The following is a 21,505-nucleotide window of genomic DNA, read 5'->3' as shown; positions in this document are numbered from 1 at the left end:
GGGAGTGAAGGGAAATCTGAACACTTAGAGCTCAAGAATGGTGACCAAGTCCAGTTAAAGGTACCCACAAATATATTTTGAAGGTACGATGTGGCCTTTGTGACACTCTACAACTTTCTACAACGTTTATAAAAGTTAAGTAATGGAAGAAAAGGGGAAAAAAGAGCTACTGCTTTCTTTTCCCCACTTTGGCTAGATATTTACTGTTGGAACCGGTCAGGTTTTTGTAAAAAACAAAATAAAACCCTTACAGACAACAAGTTTTCAAGAAAACAGATTCCAATTTCTGAAGCTCTTGAGCCAGCCAACTTTTAGGACAAGGAACACAATGACAGGTTTTATGAAGTGCTGCATTGTGCGGAGGCTAGGCCATGGGAATCTGTGCCAGCTGCAGGGCCAAGTAAGGGAATCCTGCAGGTCTGGATTTGCTAGGTGTCAGCTTGTACATTTACCGACCTGAATCTCATGGCAGAATCTAACTTTCTATAGAAGGAAGACAATGAGTTTTTCTGATGAGGTGGTTTGAACAGAGATTAGCTTCATCTCAGTTTGCAGTGAGAGGAAGGACATTTGCCATCTGGAAGTTTGCTGATAATTTCGGTGAACTTGGCCACTCCTTCATTAAATCTTCTAACCTTCCTTTGGTCCGCCTCATCAAATTGCAAAGCTACTTTATCCCTAAACAGAGGTCAAAACTGGAGTATCTACGGCTACAGCCTAGGCTGATAAAATCCACAGAGGAACTTTCCAGAGAAAACTTCTGATGAGGGAATAGGATCAAAGCTATTGTCTGTCTCAGCCCTTCCTTGTCATCACGTACAGTTTCAATTTAGTGGCTGTCAGAGCTGACCAGGGAAGCAGGAAAAGCTCCTGATCTCTACCTGAACAAACCTATGAATTTGCTTTTCCTCTATTAGTGCCATCGGAAAACAAATAAGATAGATCATCACTGCAAGATGAAATTGTGAGAGACAGTGTGGTCTAGTGAATGGAGCAAAGGCCTGGGAGTTGGAAGGTTCTAATGCCAGCTCCACTAGTTTGCTGTGTGACTGAGAAGTCACATAACTTCTCTGTGCCTCAATTACTTTATTCTTAAAAAGGGGATCTGTGAGCCCCACGAGGGACACAAACAATGGCCAACCTGATTAGCTTGTATACAGAGCCTGATACATAATCAATGCTTGATACAGAGCCTGGCACATAATAAGTGTTCGACAAGTATCATAAAAAAGATGTAGAAGGGGAGGACTGTTTTTTTGGGGGGGGAGGAGTCTGTACTCAAAGGTCCACCTCTTCAAACACACAGATTAATCATTAGTACTGGTCCTGAGAATCTGCCAACCACATTCACAGATGTGTACAGCTTTTGAGAGGAAGGGACAGTAATGGAACTAAAGATGTTGCATCTTCATTGCAGGATGTGTGGAAATTGCTCTTTTTGAGCTGATCTGCTTGATGGTCTTCCAGGTTTTAACCTCAGATCAGTGCTGCCGCCTGTCAGGCTGTGCTTCCGGTTAAATAACCTGGGGGTCTGATCTTGGGGCTGTGGTCTCTGTGATCACATATCACTCGTAGTGGGAAATTCACTGGAATAAGTCTATTGTTAAATCTCACATACGGAAAGTTGGGTGACCCAAGGAGTTCAGGCTTGTTTGGTGGGTCTATGGAGTGTTATATTTTCAGGGTGGGCATTTTTTTTAAATTGCATTTGTTAAGCACTATGTGTCAAACACTCTTCTAGCTGCTGGGGAAGACACAAGTTAATCAGGTTGGACACGGTCCCCATTCCCCCATGGGGCTCGCAGCCTAAGTAGGAAGGAGAATCGGTATTTAACCCTCATTTTACAGTTGAGGAAACAGAGCACAGAGAAGTTAAAGTGACCTACCCAAGGTCACACAGCAAGTGGCAGAGCCAAAATTAGAACCCAAGTCCTCTGACTTCCAGGCCTGTGCTCTTTCCACCAGGTCACCCACCTACAGCTCAGATGAGTCTACCAATCCATTAACTATTTATGTATACTACATACAATATTAACCTTCATGTTCAAACACTTTTATCTATGAATCGTCAATAAGACTGAAGAGGATAATTCATGACAGAGAGCCCCTTCTACATTTTGCTCATGTAAAATCCACCCAGAGACCGCACCAGTCCCGAATCATTCAATCAATGGTATTTGTTAAGTGCTTATTATGTGTCAAGCACTGTACTAGCTGCTTGGGCAAGGACGATAGAGTTGATAGATACATTCCCTGCCAAAAGGAACTGACATTCTAGAGGGGGAGACAGACATTAAGATGAATTATTCAGAGGGGAATGGGAGAGTATATAGATAAGCACGGAAGTGTTGAGGGGCTGGGGGTGAGGTGACTATCAAGTGCTTCAAGGGTAAAGCAGCGTGGCTTCTTCTTTAGGAGAAGCAGTGTGGCTTAGTGGAAAGAGCATGGGCTTGGGAGTCAGAGGTCGTGGGTTCTAATGCTGGCTCCACCTCTTGTCAGCTGTGTGACTTTGGGCAAATCACTTAATTTTCTGTGCCTCAGTTACCTCATCTGTAAAATGGGGACTGTGAGCCCCACGTGGGACAACCTGAGAACCTTATATCTACCCCAGCGCTTAAAGCAGTGCTTAGCACATAGAAAGCGCTTACTATATGCCAAGCACTGTTCTAAGCTCTGGGGGAGAAAGGAGGTAATCGGGTTGTCCTAGGTAGGGCTCACAGTGTTCCCCCCAAAAGTCCATATTGGGCCAGGGAGTGCAGAAGGAAGCAAGACTCAAGAAGGCAGTAGGCACACTTCTCCTTGCCCCACTCCATGTAATTTCTGTGAGGTAGAGGAAGAAGTGAGGACATGTAGAAGAAAAATTGAGAGGAAAATAAAAATCATGCAACTAGAGTAACAAACCATTTTTTAAAGATGGAAGAGCATTAGAAGATGGATGGATAAATGGATGGGGTGATTCTTGGAAATACCAGGGTCCCTAAGTCATCCAATCAGAATCCTGGTATGAATCTCTGTGAACTGAATTCTATGTGCTTTAGGTGTCCAAGTGCATTACTTACCAGAGAGCCATAAAATTTGGCAGATGAAGGAGCAACTAAAAACCACTAGTTTGCTAGATCTCACTTCTGGCTGACTTCTACAGGTGTTTCTGCAGCTCACTGTGAATTTTTTGACAGAAATCCAGTGCCTTATAGATTTTTAGATCCTTTTGGCAATGTGTGATGCTATCCTTTTAAACTGGCAACATGTCATTTTCTCATGAATTAAAGTTATTTCTCTTACCTTTTTAATAACACACTATATCATCATACTTGTCAAATCCACAGTCAAATTCTGTGGTCTGGTCAGTGCCTAATAGACTGTTAGCATTCCATGAATCATAACAATAATAACTTCCATTTTGGGAATTTCCTTTTCCTAATTTGCTTCTTTTTTTTCCCCCCTGAATTTGGGAAAGTTACATTTGGGTTGGCAGAGTATGGTATTATTCCATTTCTCCTCGCTCTACTTTGTTCTTGGCTTTCATCTACTTGCAGAAAGCATATTCAGAAAAATCATTAGGCCTGTTTATGAGTAAAAGCAACAAAATGCAACAATAACTATATTCTAACACTGACCGGTTCGTGAGAAAAAGAGAACAAGAACATTGGAACTTGTTTTGTTATATGACACTGAGCATGTCCAGTTTATCTTTCAGGGGGTATCTGATTCATTCTCTAGGGTTCTATTTTCCTATTTTGATCTTATCCAGCACCTGGCTGTCTGATGGTCCATGTCAGAAGATGTAGATCTTCTCTTTATTCCTTTATGACCTACCTATAGTTTCACACCTTCTGTGAATTCATCTGAAAATCATCACTTTGGCTATCATTTCCAACAAAATCCTGATATGGGGGAAGTTTACCACCCCAGCCCCCCCACCCCCACAAAAAAAATAATCAGGATCGTCAGCCTTGGTCATTTAAGTATGTCTTTATTGTTTCAACTAACACACTCACCTGTCTAATATATCAGATAAGATAAATTTGGAGGACCAATTCCATTAGCTGAGCCTGCAGTCTATACCAGAGGGTACTCATGACTATTTTCCCATTTATATTGATTTTCTAGGCCTGAGATTAAGTTGCAAACATTTGCAGCTCAATCCTCTTTTTATTCCAAAGCATTCTTGGGACCAGAAAACATTTTTTTTCCAATGGGGTTCTGGTACTTCTACCATCATCTTTTTCTAACCTAGTGCCATGCTGTCTCCCTCCTCTAGTTGCTGGGCGGATTGATCTGCCCATCTGATTACATTATTTATTGGGGTGGACTGTTTCACACCTGTGCCTTTAAGCAAGATTATGCTCCTTGACAGCTGAGAATAAGCTTTTGGGTGGCCAGGATCCAGGAATTCTCCAAACCCAGCAACAGAAAATCAGATTCTACCGACTTTCAAATACTCCTGGTAACAGGGAAGACGGACAGTTAAAAACTACATATAATTCCTTAAAATGCTTCAACCATCCCCAACAATGAAATGTTTTATTACCAATTCTAGCAAAGAGAAAAATATGTAGCTGGCTGGGGTGCACCTTGTACCACTTATAATAGGGAACTAACCAAAGCCGTAAGTCATTCATTGCCTCTGATGACCCCCACTCTATTTTAGCACTTCTTCCTATATGTAAATTAATTTTTCCTCCCTCTCCCCACCAGACTGTAATCTCCTTGTGGGCAGGATCAGGTCTACTAACACTGAGAAGCAGCGTGGCTCAGTGGAAAGAGCACGGGCTTTGGAGTCAGGGCTCATGAGTTCGAATCCCAGCTCTGCCACTTGTCGGCTGTGTGACTGTGGGCAAGTCACTTAACTTCTCTGTGCCTCAGTTCCCTCATCTGTAAAATGGGGATGAAAACTGTGAGCCCCACGTGGGACAACCTGATTCCCCTATGTCTACCCCAGCGCTTAGAACAGTGCTCGGCACATAGTAAGCGCTTAACAAATACCAACATTATTATTATTATTATTGTACTCCCCCAAATGCTTAGCATGGTGCTCTGCACCCAGTAAGCATTCAATAAATACAACTAATTGATCAATTGGAAGAGGTGAAGCAAAGTACCCCTATTTAATCAAGAGTTGGCTGGACAGTTAGCCTGATTTCCTGTAGTCTGCCATGGGGAACTACTCTCCCTTCACCAAGTCACTGGGGCATGTCAGAGTTCCTCATGGGTAGCTCTATCTTCATTTTGTGTCTGATGCTGGAATGTACAGGTTGAAATTAGACCGATGACTGACTGGGTCTGGAGTGGAAATACCGGGAAAGACAGTTTCTCCCTCCCTTACTCAGAGTCCTCCTTCTCCATCAGTCTCCCAGCCCCAGGACACCTTGAGGGACAACAGAGGAACACAGTATCTCACATTCTGCAAGAAACTGCTGTGGAGACCAAAAGTCAGGCTACTCTGCAAGTTAATCCATTAAAATGAATCTTGGGAAGACGAATAACCAGGTGGAATTTGAAACCAAATCGCAAGTAATTCTGCACCGTGCTACTTAACTGTCACCTTCTTCAGAGAAAATGGAGAAAGGAAGGCTTAAAACTAACCGATAAGAATGATCTAAACATCCTGAGATTTGGAAACGAAGAACCATAAAAATTTGGAGGTTTTGCAAAGGATGTTGTTGAAGGTATGACCAGAGGACACCCTTTTAAGAGATGACTGCAAAGGATTGAAAATCTGATATTGGTCATTTCGGGATGGGAGGATAGAAGAGAGAAACAGCTTCAGGGTAGACTTCAGGAAAGCAGGACACTGGCAAAGTCGATATTTAATTATATTGCAGTCAATTTTCCAGGTGTTTTGCTTCAGCTCGTCTCTTCTACTCTGTGGATGGATTTAAGAGATCACCAACCAGGAAAAGACAATCCTCAAAGACATCTGCAGCCAGTAGGAAGAAGGAAGGGTTGGTCCAGCCACCCGAGCTTAACAAATTACACCAGTGGAGGCAAGCAGGTGAGGGGGTGGAGGGAGGAAGTGGAAGGACCCTGAGTAAAAGTCACCAGCTCTCCCACCCTCGTCTGCCCTGAGCCATCTCCAAGTCGAGCGGCCCATCTGCTGCTCTTACCATCTCATGGTAGGGAAGATGGAGAGAGGAGGGTGGGCAGGCATATAGGCCACCCCGATACACCTTCAGTTTTCCCACTTCCCCACAAAATCTCAGCCTTTCCAGAATGGTGTTCTGACCGCAGAAAAATACAATGTTCTGCACTGAAACACCGAATGCTGACAGCAGGCACATTTTTTTTTTTCCCTTCCCCAGTAACAGTCAACTCAGATTAAGAAACCTCCGTGGCAGAGACTAGCTTGATTTTTGCCCTGCGTGAAGCCAAGAGGTGAGAATGTAGAATAGAGAGAGATGCATTTGGGGGGAGGGAAGTAATTCAGCAAGCTGTCTGCTGGAAAACATCCAAGCTGGCAGACTTAGGAGAGTACAAGCAGGCTTTAAGCATTCCAGTTACTAACTTCCCAAGGGCTACAGGTTTTGCTAAAGAATTGTGAATTGAGAATTCTGCAGCACAGAATCAATGGAATCTCAGCCTGATGCTAACAAGCTGGGCTAGCTGCTGTTTAAAAACAAAACAAAGAAGCAAACAAGATTTCACTAATCACTATTCTTTCCACACATGAAATTTTCACTAATCACCCCTCTCTTCTTTATACATCCTTGAACACACCCAATGGAGGAGTAACCTAATATTACGCTGGGATACTCCTTTATGGCTAAAAAGAAACAAAAAGCTACAACAATGCAGAGGACTCAAATATTTGGACATAAATTAAATTATGCTTAATCTTTGGGGCAGTTTCAACATCTATAATAGGTCCAAATGAGGTAGGAGCTAGGGTATGTGGGTGTCCCTTCTTGTTTTCTGCACAGATTTAAGAATCTGAGAAGAGGGTTAGCAATAACAGGGGGAAAAAAACCCACTGCTCAAGAACCTAATTACAAGACAGGTGAATTCCTCTAGACTGTAAGCTTGTTGTGAGCAGGGAACGTTGTACTGTACTCTCCCAAGTGCACAGTGCAGCGCTCTGCGCAAAGTGTGAGTTCAGTAAGTACCACTGATGGTTGTTTACTGACCTGTGCCTTTCCCTTCTCTTCAAAATTGCTGGTCACTCATTGCTAGGTGTATCACAGTGATAGCAGAGAGGTGAGGGAGGGGAGAGAAGGACAGTGAAAGTGACCACTTCTGTCGCTCTCAGTCCCCTGTCCTGAGCCACTGTCGCGCGGAGGGACCCAGCGGTTGCTCCTACCTTCTCCCGCGGGAGGGCTCAGGAGCAGACTCTACCCCACTGGAACAACTCCTTCTCCTATTATGCTAGAATCTGGATTCCTGCCCTGATGAGCACTGTACTGGGCAAGTTCAAGCTGCTTTAATTTCTATTTGATCTTCATTACTTAAAAGGAAAATTCCAATTAAAAGAAAAAAAAATAGGACACGGGCCAACATTTTTAAAAGAGTGCTACCCAAGGGGGTGATCCATGGGGGAGGGAGAAAACAGTAAGCCTCTTTTGTGCTTCTGATTCTGCATGGTTGTAGAAGCCAAAAATAAATAAACAGAATCCCTGTTGGTGTTTATATGTGCGTTTTCTCAAGAAGATCCAAGAATGGGCTTAGCTGTCCATCTCATTGTATGACCTCACATTTTGTGCCAACTCACAGCACTAAGAGCAGTTGTGAAGAACCACAAGTGATTCTGAGACAGCATCCCCCCATGGTAGCTTCCCCAGGGCAGTAGTTTTTTTCTGCAGGGAGCTCCTGTTTATAGCCAGATACAAGGTAGTCAGTGAGGGCACCGAAGATACTAGACCCTCAAACGCATGATATCTCACGTGCTGTACTGGGCAGGTAGTCTAACGGTGCCATCACAAGAACATTTTGGTGCACCAGCCTAATGTATTTCACCTGCCCACCCTTTCCCATTGGGGTCCCCCACCGCAGGTCCCCTGGGAACAGGGGCAGCACTCCCAAGCTAGAAGCACTGTGGCCTAAAGGGAAAAGCACGGGCTTGGGAGTCAGGGAACCCGGTTTCTAATCCAGGGTCTGGGTTCTAATCCCGGCTCTGTTACGTGTTTGCTATGTGACCTTGGGCAATTCATTTAACTTCTGATTTGTATCCTCTGTTCACCTTACAACCCTTACACATAAATCCACAATTTATTTTAATGTCTGTCTCCCTCTCTAGATTTAAAGCTCCTTTTGGACAGGGAACACGTCCACCAGATCTGTTATACTGCACTCTCCAAAGAAGAGTACAGTGCTCTGCAGAAGGTAAGTGCTTAGTAAGTGACTGAATTCCTCAACTCTAAAAATGGAGATGCCACACCTGATCTCCCTCCTATTTAGATTGTGAGCCTCATTTGGGATAGGGACTGCATCCAACCTGTTTACCTTGTATCTACCCCTGCACTTAGAACAACATAGTAAGTGCTAAACAAATACCACAGTTATCATTACTATTATAATAGCTATTATAGGGACTTCTCATTAGGCGATGAGGTTGGGGGGTTGGTGCGGAGGGGGAAGAAGAGAACTTAGGTGCTGAAACTAAAGGTAGAAAACATAAGGGCCTCCGTTGCCATAGCACACTAGGCTGGAGACAGTCAAGCAGAAAACCGGGGGAATGGCCACCTAGGAGGATAGGTGATTACAGAACTCCACACCGAATGATCCTTGAGAAACTTCTCCTTGATTCAAGTGGGAGAAACAAGTAAAATCTCCAAACAGTGTTTCCATGCTAAGTGGTGATGAGGTGATGGAAAACCCACAGGCCTGAACATTCTGCATAACTTGGGAGGCGGAGAGGCCCTTTGCCCCGAGCTTGCTTTGGTGCACAACAAAAGCCTGAAGAACAAGATGCCTCTGCAGTGACTGAGGTGGGAGGAACTGGGGATCCTACTGGGAAGGGGTTGCAAGGTTAATCCGCTTAATTGCTCGATTTGATGGTTCTCAAAAGGGTCAAAAATGTGGGCCGCTTACCTGGTGGTGGTCCGAATGGTGTTGTCTTTAGTGTGATTGTGCTCTTTGCTCACCTTTTCTGTAATATAAAAAATAATGCTTAAAAAAATTAAAGGACACACACACACACAAAAGTTACCCTTGATCTTTCTGGACCTTCTAGGCAAAACTGTTACCTCATACATATATCTTGAATCACAACAAGCTTACTTTTTATGATCATCAGTGCCATAACATACTTGGAATCCACCCTGATTTCATGTACATATTATGGGGATTTATATGTAAATACACATACAAACCCCCCTCTCATTAACAAGCTAAAAGAACAAAAATAGATGCTGATATTCTCACAGTCAGAATTTTACCACAAACATATAGGCTCATGAAAGGAACCCTAAAAGTAACAGAAAGGCCCTTTAAGTTTCTTTTAGACCAGCTGCGGGAATTTAATTTCTCTTTTGGGTGTGTGTGTATAAACCTTTGGTACAATTCCGCCTGCTAAATACTATAATACTGCTCTGTGATTCAGCATGAAAACTGCAGCTGTTGCACCTATTCAGTTTCTGACTTCAGCGACTTCCTTTAAGTATTTTTTGTCATCAGCCGTCTTCCGTCTTGGAGGAGACAAAAATCAGCCACCCGACCTCCTGATGCTATAGCCACTTAGAGTTGATTCTGATAAATGTCACATGTGACAAAAAACATCATTAGACAAGAAGGGGTAAACCCTCTGTTACTCTGTCTTGAGTTTTGTGTCTACCAGCTGTCAGAAATTATTTAATTAGCTTTCAAGAACACGAAAGTTGAACTCTGGCCTTTCCAATCCAATCACATGCTAGGACTCTACCCTACTGTCACAGCGCTCGACAGCATCTTTTAAATCTCTGTAGAAATTTTGGCAAAGTCTGCAAGGGTTTAAGCTTTCAACTGCTAGGTATGTGCTCATTCAACAACTAATTTTTATTATTTTCTCCCCCAACTGAAGCCTATACAAATGAAGATTCAGGATGATTCTGTCTCATTCTCTATGATCGTCGGATAAAAAAAATCCTGGGTGTATAAATAGGCCAGTCCCACTGCCATCAACTCGACAGTGACCGATTAAACTTAATACAGCATTTAAGCCTAAGAGTTACCATTCTAAAAGTGTAGAGCCAGGACTCCGGAGCTACTCCCTTTTTGAGAAGGGGACCAAATATTAAATAATTTGTCTGTGAGTACAGTGTGACAGGGTTCAAATTCCAGTCATTTAATTAGTACACTTAGGAAACCATTATAATATTGCTAAATATAAGCAGTACTTACATACACATCTATAACTTATATTACAAATTATTTATTGTATTAATGTCTGTCTTACCCTCTAGACTGTATGCTCATTAAACACAGGGAGCATGACTAGCAACTCTGTTGTACTGTATTCTCCCAAGTGCTTAGTACAGTGCTCTGCACATAGTAAGCACTTGATAAATACCACTGATGATGATATAAAGCATGGAATGACATAGCCTACTGTGGACTGGAGCAGGATGACCAATTGGAAAGTGGGTGAGATCAGGAGCATGAGACCTGGATTCTGGTCCTACTTTACCACCTGCCTGCTATGTGACCTTGGGCAGATCACTTAACTTTTCTGTGCCTTAGTTTTCTCATCTGCAAAATGGGGACTGAATACCTGTTCTCCATGCCCCTTAGACTGGAAGCCCCATGGGAGACAGGGATTGTCTCTGATATGAATATCTTGCACCTACCCCAGAACTTAGAGTGTTTGGAACAGAGTATGTGCTTAATTCCACCCTTACTATCAATGCTAATAATAATAATAATAATGATTTATTTCTTTAAGACTAAATGCCAAATTTAAAATATTTTTTCAATTTAGAAATAATGGACTACTAAAAATAGTGCAACTAAACCAAATGTGTACAGACTAGTGGGTCTTTTGAATTAGCTAATTATGAGCATATGTCACAGTACTACTGATAAACTTACATTTCTTTTGATGATAATGATGATGATGACTGCTACTATAGGATCCTATAAAAGCATAGTTGACATTTGCAGAATTACTGTCAGAGTTAGTTGTGGTTTGGGTTACTATTTCAATGAGAATATGAATACTGAAGCTTATGTTCTAAATTCTTTTTGATTTGTCTTTTGCAAGGAGAAGAAAAATAAAAATTTAATGCAAGAAGGTGGGGCTGTATCAAGTTGGTCATCCTGAATAATACAAAGAATACAATCTTCGTATAAAGTTCTCACATGTCCTTTAACATTCTGTCTGCTTTGATGCTGTCAATAGAGCAGAAACTTTGCCTCTAACTTGAATCATTTCATATCAAGCTCTGCACAATGTGTTCATGGGCATTTAGGAGTCATATTTGTTACGATTTCTGGAAAATAAGATTACTGTAGCAGTTTATAGAGAGTTAACAGAGCTCCCCAAAATTCCTAAACTAAATCAATATTGGACCCAATAATCAACAGGACTTATTGAACCTACTACAATGTGGAGACCGCTATATTATAATCTGAAGAAAATTCCAAAAGAAAGGTCCCTGGTTTTAATATACATACTGTCTAATGGGGGGAGATAAGAAAACACAGTAAATGAACACCAAATTAGAGTGCACAAACATCAATAAAAACAATGGAAATACACAGCCCTAAGGCAGTGCCATTGGATGGCACATGGATTACTATCATAAGAATCACAGATCAACAGATCTGCCTGGAATACTGACACTCAAGGGACTGAGAAATAAATGTCACTAGAGCCAGTGTTTAGTGACAGGCAAGAACCAGATGAGGGCACTGATTTTGGCCCTGCTGCTGTTCTGAGGTCATAACATAAATATTTAGAGTGTGGTTAGAGTGTGTCTTGTGTTGAGTGTTAAGGAAGGCTATCAGAATGGGGCAAGGGAGTGGGAGTCTCAGATTTCCAGAGCAGAGAACCTTTCAATAGGCGAAGGAGAGAGAAGTGATTTAAACTATGCATTTTTGGATGGATTAGGAGCAAATTTGCACATCACTCCTAAATTTGCTCCTCTTTCCTTTAGAGAGGAAGCAGAGACAACTTCCAGGAGCTTGAGCTCGGGGGTTGGAGCGGGGAGGGGAGTGTCCCAACTCAATGAGGAAATCACAGAGGAGAGAGACTGGTCCTCCTTCCCTCTCTCTCATGTTCTTAGAGACAACTGCAACAAAGTGTCAAGTTTCCCTCCAGCCCACAAAAGGGGTGATGTGCTGCTCAAAAACTTTCATTTCCAAACATACTAATCTACCGTAAAGTTCTCTGCACTCTTGCTTTGTCATTTTCCATCCCTTTACCCCCAGCTCCCTCTTTAGGACCTAGATGTCACAAAAATTCTAGTTACAAGTTGATTAATTCTCCTTCCACCCACCCAGCTGCTCAGGCAGCAACTCCACTCAGCTCAACAATGCTGGTCTATCCCCTTAATGGTGGGACAGGCAGAGTGGCTGCTTTACCAGAAAATGGTGAATTTGTGATAAAAATCCACCATGTCCCCCAGCATGTCACTCTGGGCCCCAGGAGAGCCAGTCTGCCGGCCAAACTGCAACCTTTTTGGCTCATGAACAGAGTCTCTTATTCAATGATTACAGTCCCTTGCGCCGCCCATTTTCCAAGGTACACGCTGGCCAGACCTAATAATGACTTTACCTGACAGTTGAAAAAGAAGCTCTGAAGCCATCTTCACAGATATGTCCTGGCTGAAGAGATTTCTTTCAGGGGGCACTCTGTCCTCTGGCATCTTTTGTATGGGCTCGGTTTTCTCTCGCCCCAGTAAAGTGCTATAGCCAACATTCCGACTGGGTGAGATCGAGACATGGGAGTCATGTATGTCAACTTCCATGGGCTCCTCTTTGATCTTCACCATCTGTGTTTCCTTGTAGCTTTCAGCTGCAGACATGTATAGGAAACAAAAGCCAAATATACAAACTCTGAATTCAGAATGAGACTCATGTTCTGAGCACCTAGAAAACGGCACGGATTGTGTCAGGCAACAGCTGAGGAGAAAGGGCACCAAAAGCAAGCATTAGGGAACTATGACATTCTGCTGGTAACGCTGTAGGTAGCATTTCCTTGATGTAAACCTCTGAACTTCAGGATTTGAAGATGGGTTAAAAAATATTCCTTCCATTGAGATCTGATGATCATTAGCAGGAGCACTTCTTAACTGAAAGTAGAAACCAGTCAGCTAAACCAAAATTTGGCCTGAAACACATTATAATTTGGGAACTTTGGTCTCGAGATGTTGCATTTTTGTTTTTCTTGCTCTAAAAATTTCCTCCTCCTTTTGCACAAAAAACTCAACTCCAAGCAAGAGTCTAATTGTTAAAATCTCCAAAGCTGACATAAATTACTTCTAAATCAAGTGGTGGGACACGGAAACCCTTAAATCTCCGGTCTGTTACCCACTACTGATGCCTTTTGATATTTTAGCAGACATTTATTTCAATAAAGTGTAACTGATTTCACAGAATGGATCTGGCTGCAAGCCAAGTATCTGATTCTCCTGATGAAATAAGAGAGTAAGTTTTTAACACCCATGATTTATTACTCCCCCTCTATATGAGGTAGGTTAGACAACAAAATAAATGGTAAAGATCTCTGTAAGTAAAATTTACTACAAATGTTACCTTTGTCATTGCAAATAAATATACTGTGAAAGCTACTCGTTAAAAAAAAAAAAAGGAACAGTCCTGTCTCAAGATTTTCTCCTACCCGAGTTTCCTCTATGGTGGATTCCCTCCAGTCACTAATCTGTTTTAGGGAAGAATATTTTAACAAACCAGGAATCCAAACAGATTCCAATTGAGCCAATATTTATTCTCTCCCAGGGTAAGACCATTCATGCATCGACGCTTGCTGAGACCAATATTAATGCACTGAGCTTTACCACACATCTCTCCAATGCTCTGGTATTCATCAATGTTTTTGAAAGGAGCCTAGTAGATGTTAAAGTATTACAAGAAACTTGGTAAGAATATATACTCTATTGAGCATTCAAATATCCTTGATTGCTACATAACTAGCTCCACCGTTCTCCTAAACTGCTTTCTTACTACAACCTTTGTGTTAGCTACTCAAATATTTCTGAAACAAGGTACACAGACCCTACTTTTTTCCTCTTGTGCTCCATCTCTTATTTTGCCTTGTTAGGAATTGTTTAATAAATGACACTACTTCTAAGGAGAAACATATTCTGGTGTACGGTATTTGTTAAGCATTTACTGTGTGCCAAGCACTGCAGTAAGCACTGGAGCAGATACAGGTCCCGCCGTCGACCCCCGGGTCACGTCCTCCCGCGGTCCCGGAACGCCCTCCCTCCTCACCTCCGCCAAACTGATTCTCTTTCCCTCTTCAAAACCTTACTTAAAAATCACCTCCTCCAAGAGGCCTTCCCAGACTGAGCTCCTCTTCCCCCTCTACTCCCTCTGCCATCCCCCCTTTACCTCTCCGCAGCTAAAGCCTCATTTTCCCCTTTTCCCTCTGCTCCTCCACCTCTCCCTTCCCATCCCCACAGCACTGTACCCGTCCGCTCAACTGTATATATTTTCGTTACCCTATTTATTTTGTTAATGAATTGTACATCGCCTTGATTCTATTTAGTTGCCATTGTTTTTACGAGATGTTCTTCCCCTTGATGCTGTTTAGTGCCATCGTTCTTGTCTGTCCGTCTCCCCCGATTAGACCGTAAGCCCGTCAAACGGCAGGGACTGTCTCTATCTGTTGCCGACTTGTTCATCCCAAGCGCTTAGTACAGTGCTCTGCACATAGTAAGCGCTCAATAAATACTATTGAATGAATGAATGAATGAATACAAAATCATTCATTCTTTCAACCGTACATTTTGAATGCTTACTGGGTGCAGAGCACTGTACTAAGTGCTTGGGAAAGTACAATACACCAATAAACAGACACATTCCCTGCCCAGAGCGAGTTACAGTCTAGACGAATAGTACTATTTGTTAAGCACTTACTATGTTCCAGACACTGTACTAATCACTTCAGTGGATACAAATTGGGTTGGACAGAGTTCCTGTCTCACATGGGGTTCACAGTCCTAATCCCCATTTTACAGATGGGGTAACTAAGGCACAGAGAAGTTAAGTGATTTGCCAAGGTCACACAGCAGACAAGTGGCAGAGCCAGGACTAGAATCCAGGTCCTTCTGACTCCCAGGCCCATGCTCTATCCCCTAGGCCACAAACACAGTCTCTGGCCTACATGTGGGCTCCCAGACTAGGTAGGATTTAATCTCCATTTTACATATGAAGAAATTTAGGCACAAAGAAGTTAAGGAACTTGCCCAAGATCAACTAGCACACATCTGGCAGAGCCAGCACCAGAATTAGGACCCAGGTCCTCTGACTTCCAAGCCTGTGCTCTTTTCACTCTGGCCATCTGCTCCTCAATAAATACTAGTGACTGACTGACTAAGTACAGGAAAAAATCCTTCAACATTTGCCTCCCCTCATACAGCTGCACCCCACAATCAAATAGGTGTAGGGGACTCCTCTAATCTTTAAACTCCTTAAGAGCAGCGATTGTGTATACCTACTCTGCTGTATTGTACTTTCCCAAGTGCTTAGTACGGTAGTCTGCACACTTCATTCATTCATTAAATCGTATTTACTGAGCGTTTACTATGTGCAGAGCACTGTACTAAGCGCTTGGAATGTACAATTTGGCAACAGATAGAGACAATCCCTGCCCAACAACGGGCTAAAAGTCTAAATGGGGGAGACAGACAACAAAACAGAACAAAACAAGTAAAGAATCAATAATGCCACTCTGATGGATTGACAATTACACTGAACTACAGTCAGACTACATAGCAAGTAACGGTACTGCATTTCCCCCTACACTACTGAATGTTTAGAACAAACATCAGAAGCTGTGTCACATGATATAATGACCTATAGCCCTGCTCTAGCTTCACAGACTCACTTTAGCCTCAGCACCAAGATTACATTTTCACAGTAAAGGGCACTTATTTGATGATTTAAAAAAAAAACATTAAAGATAATTTACTTTTTGCTCCATTTTCCCACTTTCCAGATTTTTTCCCTAAATTAAAAAACACATAAGCTTTGCTCTTTGCAACTCTGAAGGAAATGGAAGCTCATCTTAAAAAGCTATTTGGGCCCATTCCAAAAATGATTTACCTGCAGTGCTTTCCGTCCTTTCTTATGACAACTCATGACCTTTAAAAGACAATGCTGCAACACTGATAAAAATGTTCACTGTTCAAAAACTACCTGCTATATTTCAGAATTAAGAAAAGAGTTTTTATATTGACAACTCCTTGGGCAAATTAGAAATACTACCATTTAGGATCTTTTCCCTAGCCCTTCTGCAGCAAATCTGCCAACCTCTTATTACCACCCAAAGGACTCAAACAAAAAAAGTTTCACATTAGCTCCGGACTTGGATCTTCGAAGACCTGCCCTGGGCAGAAATCAGAAGCTCAGGTGACACAGCAGGCAGCTGTGTTCTGCAGACATCTGACATATACAGTTCCGGGACTAGCCTCCAAATTTAGGAGCAGAGAGTCGAGCTGACCTTTGCTGCCCTGTCTTTCTTTCAAAATATTCTATTTCTGTTTCTACTCCCTATCCCATTTAAACCCTTGCCTTGCTACTCTCCCTTGCTTGGGGAACTCTGAAAAGGGCTGGTGGGAGAGAGGGATGGGAGACATGGAAGGGGATGGGAGGCCAATAAGGGAACCATCCTGGACTCCTCACTCCCTCAGTTCTGAGCAGGCCAAAGAGACTAAGTACCTCCACGGGGAGAATAGAGGGCTGTATCCACTCTCTGCTGTACCCACTCTCTTGTTGAAGGGAGTCTATCCCACCCTCCCGCATAGCATCAGAGTCCCCGCCAGCTGGACGCCAGGAGGCAGTAAAAGATGGCTGTGGCACAAGATGAGGAGCAGCGTGACCTAGTGGAAAGCTCGCGCCTGGGAGTCGGAGGATGTGAGTTCTAATCCCAGTTCTGCCACATGCCGGTTCGGTGACCTTGGGCAAGATACTTAACTTCCCCGTGCAGTTACATCTGCAAAATGGCAACAAGACTGTGAGCCTCAAGTGGGACAGGGACAGTGTCCAGCCTGATTGGCTTTTATCTACCCCAGCGCTTAGAACAGTGCTCGACACACAGTAAGTGCTTAAGAAATATTATTATCATTATCATTGATATTTAGCAGCCTGGGGCTAGCAATTTTGTAAGTGATACTGGATAAAGGAGCGGCATCACAGCATTCAACTCTATTGCAGCAACGTTTATCACCACCACAGTCACTGGAATATCATACCCCATTGAATGGGATAGTCTGCTTGTGCAAAAAGAGGTGACAGTTGGGGCCCATACACCATACACCATTATCAATATCAGAATATCAGAATCAGGCCAATCTAGATCCTCACAGCCAAGCTTCTCCCTCCAACTGCCCCAATACTTCAACCCAACTAAGATTATTTTACTCTCCTGCATAAACTTTACTATTTTCCTCCTTCTTAGTTCAAAAAAAACACCCAACATTTAAAAATATGTCTGAGTCACTTGACTCCTCCTTTAGATATAAGGCAAATTTAAAAAAAGGTCTCTACTATAACCTATTTATATCCCTATGAAACAAAATTGCTAAGAAATGGTAGATTCAGATTTGTAAAGGAGTGGATAAAATTCTTCTCTTTATATATCCCAAAGTTTCTGTATTAAGGATGAATTTGCACATCAAGAAAAATAATTTTCTCTCTCTCTCTCCCCAAATCAATAGTAGGTTGAATAAATTAAAATGAGAAAGCAATAGGAACGACCATGAAGGAAATTTTCTTAGCGAGGCACGGGGATGGGCAAGAACAAGCCTAATAGAACATTTTCATCTCTAAACCGCAGTTCCGAAAGACTGAACTAGTACTGAATTTCAGAAGAGGGGGGAAATTTAGAAACATGAATAACCTCTATGAAAATGACCATATTTCCACAGGGCCATTAACTTTCCAGAATATCAAGCCTTTTGACAAAGTAAAGAGGAAGAAGTCTTGAGAGCGCACTGGTCCGGTATTGCTCACAGTCACAAGGGAACGATTTTTGTGCAGTGCAACTGGATCAGGGCCCACAGTGTAGCTGGCCTGTTAGGGGACAGCAAGTCCCTCTTGTCCTCTTGTGGAGACGCTTCCTCAGAGCCTCAGTTCCACAACCCTTTTCTGAAACGACTGAGATCAGACACTTGCTGCTTCCGGCAGCCCCTATAAGGGGAGCAGTGCGGGTAATTACAGGCTCACTCTGGGCAGTGAGAATCCAAAACGAGTGGTTTAGTCACTCAGGAGACACGTGGGAGGATACGTCTCCATCAGCACCTCCTTCCCTTGCCCTTCGGGTTTTTCCTTTGACAGATTCCTGTCACTGCAGCTCAGAAACTGCCTGAGAAGATTTCTGATCCCACTACCCCAAGGTTAGAACACAGTGCCTTTCACAAGCATGGGACCCTAACATGAAGAACAGAGTTGAATGTGATCCAGTGGCTCTGCTCCTTAGGACTCAAGCACTGTTGACAGGAAAGAATGGGAAAGAGAGGAAAACAGAAGGGGTGGAGGGGGTGAGGCTACTGTATTCTCCCAAGAGATAGTACAGTAATCTGCATAAGCTAAGCGCTCAATAAATACCATTGACGGACTAGGTCTGTTCTCAGTCCCTTCCGTGAAAGTAGGAACACACTTCTGGCTATTGCCTGCTGCCACCTCTCGCTAATACAAGACAAGGAAATGCAACGGACAAGACGTGTTACAACGAGCACACAGCAGAATGTAACGATGGCTGTCCAAGATGACAACTTTACCCCTAATCGGGTGCCCTCTGTGGTTCCTGGAAGCTCCCAAACACCAGGAATCCCCAAGCCAGTGTTGTCTTAGGACTCTACAACAAATGCCTTATGTGAAAAAGATGGAAACTTCTATCTACAATTACATTATAAAATTAAAATAAACTAAAATCCCCGACTCCCCCTTCATTTCAGTTTGGAAGCAGTGCGGTTTAGTTGATAGAGCACAGGCCTGAGAATCAGAAGGGTTCTAATGGAGGGTCTGTTGGGTGAGCCTGGGCAAGTCACTTCACTTCTCTGGGCCTCAGCTACCTAACTGATTACCTTGTGTCTGCCCCCGTGCTTAGAACAGTGCTTGACACTTAGTATGCACTTAACAAGTACCATCATTACTATTACTGTTATTATTACAAGTGATGGCCAGGAAGGTTGGCAACTGAGCCCCCACTCCCACTCTGCCACTTTGAGGCCCAAGGCCAGGCAGGGCAGGAATGGCTGCTGCTGATAACCCCACCCCAGGCTCTTCAGGAGGCGCACGCAAGCACAGGACTGAACAGCCATGCCCCCGTCTTCACAGCCTGAGCCGAGGGCCGCGGGTGCCCCTGGGCTGAGCCAACACATAAAGCCCTCACCCACCGTCAGGTGAGTTTCTGGCCCATCCTCCAGCAGCCCTTGACACTACTCGGCCAAGCAGCCACAACTTGGCCACAGGGGAATTTTGGCTCAAACCTTCCCCAGTGCCCCAGTGGCTATAATGCCACTAGTCCTGTGTAGCATCCACCCACATCCTGGGGCTCTTTCACTCTCCTGGGGCCACGTCACACCCTACATTGCCTCCTTGTCCCCATACATATACCCAACCCAGATTTTTTTGGCAGTGGGGAGGGAGGATTTTTCTTCCCCCTTCTTCTAGGGGAAGACAATGGGAACTGAAGAGTGACTGGGCAGGGGTGGAGGGTCTGAATTACCTAGGCTCTTGCCACCATTGCCAGCCACTGCCCTCTTGGCCCTCACCCTCTTTATCCCCCATCTCCCTGCTCTTCACCACAAGGGGAAAGCACATAGACCACTGGGCTCTGTACGCTCAACCTGGAGGAAGGCAGGGTGATAGGTATTGGGCTCTGTGAAGCTCCCAGCCTGGGGAGCCTCTGTACCCCACTACTGGTTCTGATTACTGCCATGTGGAGCACGTTTAGTGATGACAATGGTCACAAATATGCCTTATGTGTAAAAGTCAAAAATGTTTACCTACAATTACATTATAAGACTAAAACAAACTAAAATTCCACTCTCCCATTTCAGTGGGGAGACCAGGGCTTTAAAGAAACAATCTATGACCCTAATGCGCCTAGGGATTCAGCCACTCATGAGCTCAGGCCTTGTCAGATGGTGCAGGGGCCCAGATCCACCCAGAGCCCAGGACCTTTCCCACCTCAGTCGCATATTTGTGGAAGACGGCAGGGAGGGGGATAAAGAGGACATGGGGGAAGAGGACGGTGGGATGAGTGTGGAAGGAATGGGGTACTCCAGGTGATGAGCAAGTCTGGGCCTCTGGGAAAGAGGAAGCAGTCCCTCTACTTCAACCACATGTGGGGATAAAGAGAGTTGTGCCCTGGGAAATGTCCTGCCTTTGCTCAAGAAACTTTAGGCCTTTTTTGCCTTTATTGGGCACCACACAATACAGCAAAGACTCACAATCCTTAAGGCCCAAGGTTGATCATGGGGTGGCCAGCAGGTCCCTCCACACTCAGCCCAATGACCTGAGTGCAAGACCCTAAAGCTCCTGCATTAATCCAGCTCTGGCCTTGAGACAGACACACATGACATTTGTAAAATTCACCCCAAATCAGCGATAAACTTAATGGAACAAAAAGGCCTGGTGGGGTAAGTGTATTGGTAGTGGGGAGGAGAATGTGGTCAAAATCATGTGTAAAGATACCAGGTCTAAAATCCTATATGGAAACTATTTGAAAGAAAAATGAAAGTCAAATGTCAGAGAAGCAGCGTGGTCTAGTGAAAAGAGCACGAGCCTATGAGTCAGAAAGGACCTGGGTTCTAATCTTGTCTCTGACACTTGTCTGCTGAATAACCTTGGGCAAGTCACTTAACTTCTCGATGCCTCAGTTACCTCACCTATAAAATGGAGATTAAGGTGGGACTGAGACTTTGGACTTGATTAGTTTGTATCTAGTCTGTATCTACTCCACCACTTAGTACAGTCTCTGGCGCACAGTAAGCACAAATACCATAAAATAAATGTCAAGCAGGTGATGAAAACTGCTATCAGCTTACTGTAAATGATAGTTTCCTTTTATTAAGTACAAAAAAAAAAGGCTCCCAACCTTTCTTACAGCTAGCCTGAGCGCCATACACCCCAATGCCTTACAATAAGGATGAGAATACAATGTCGCCATCGACAAGGCCTCACGGAGACATACTGTTCCAAGGACGCAGACTATAACTACTGTTCTTGTTAGTTGCCTCCCAAGGCAGGTATCCTATGGCCACCGCAGGAAGGGGCAGTATGTATCTGGGTCAATGGAACCCATCAACACCCCTGGAAAAATGAATCAACCCATGTCCTAAAACGTGCCTTTCCCCTCTCTCCAAGTCAGTCCTCTGTAATATATGCAGCGTCATTCCACTTTGTT

At 43.6% G+C, this 21,505-nt stretch overlaps 1 protein-coding gene across 3 annotated transcripts in view; it reads right to left on the bottom strand.

The window, feature by feature from the left end:
* The window catches only part of ZNF827 (zinc finger protein 827), a 144,194-nt gene that overhangs the window by 54,136 nt on the left and 68,553 nt on the right, over window positions 1-21,505 (bottom strand). For all 3 annotated transcript variants that reach the window (XM_029076788.2, XM_029076790.2, XM_029076789.2), the window contains exons 6-7: window positions 12,686-12,925; window positions 9,025-9,082 (exon numbers count right to left, since the gene is read on the bottom strand). In XM_029076788.2, coding sequence (XP_028932621.1) covers window positions 9,025-9,082; window positions 12,686-12,925 — 298 coding nt within the window. The remainder of the gene's footprint in view (window positions 1-9,024; window positions 9,083-12,685; window positions 12,926-21,505) is intronic.

Source organism: Ornithorhynchus anatinus, chromosome 12, assembly GCF_004115215.2.
Source record: "Ornithorhynchus anatinus isolate Pmale09 chromosome 12, mOrnAna1.pri.v4, whole genome shotgun sequence".
NCBI lineage: Eukaryota > Metazoa > Chordata > Mammalia > Monotremata > Ornithorhynchidae > Ornithorhynchus > Ornithorhynchus anatinus.
Note: the sequence above shows the minus strand (reverse complement) of the source record. Positions and strands in the feature narration are given on the sequence as shown.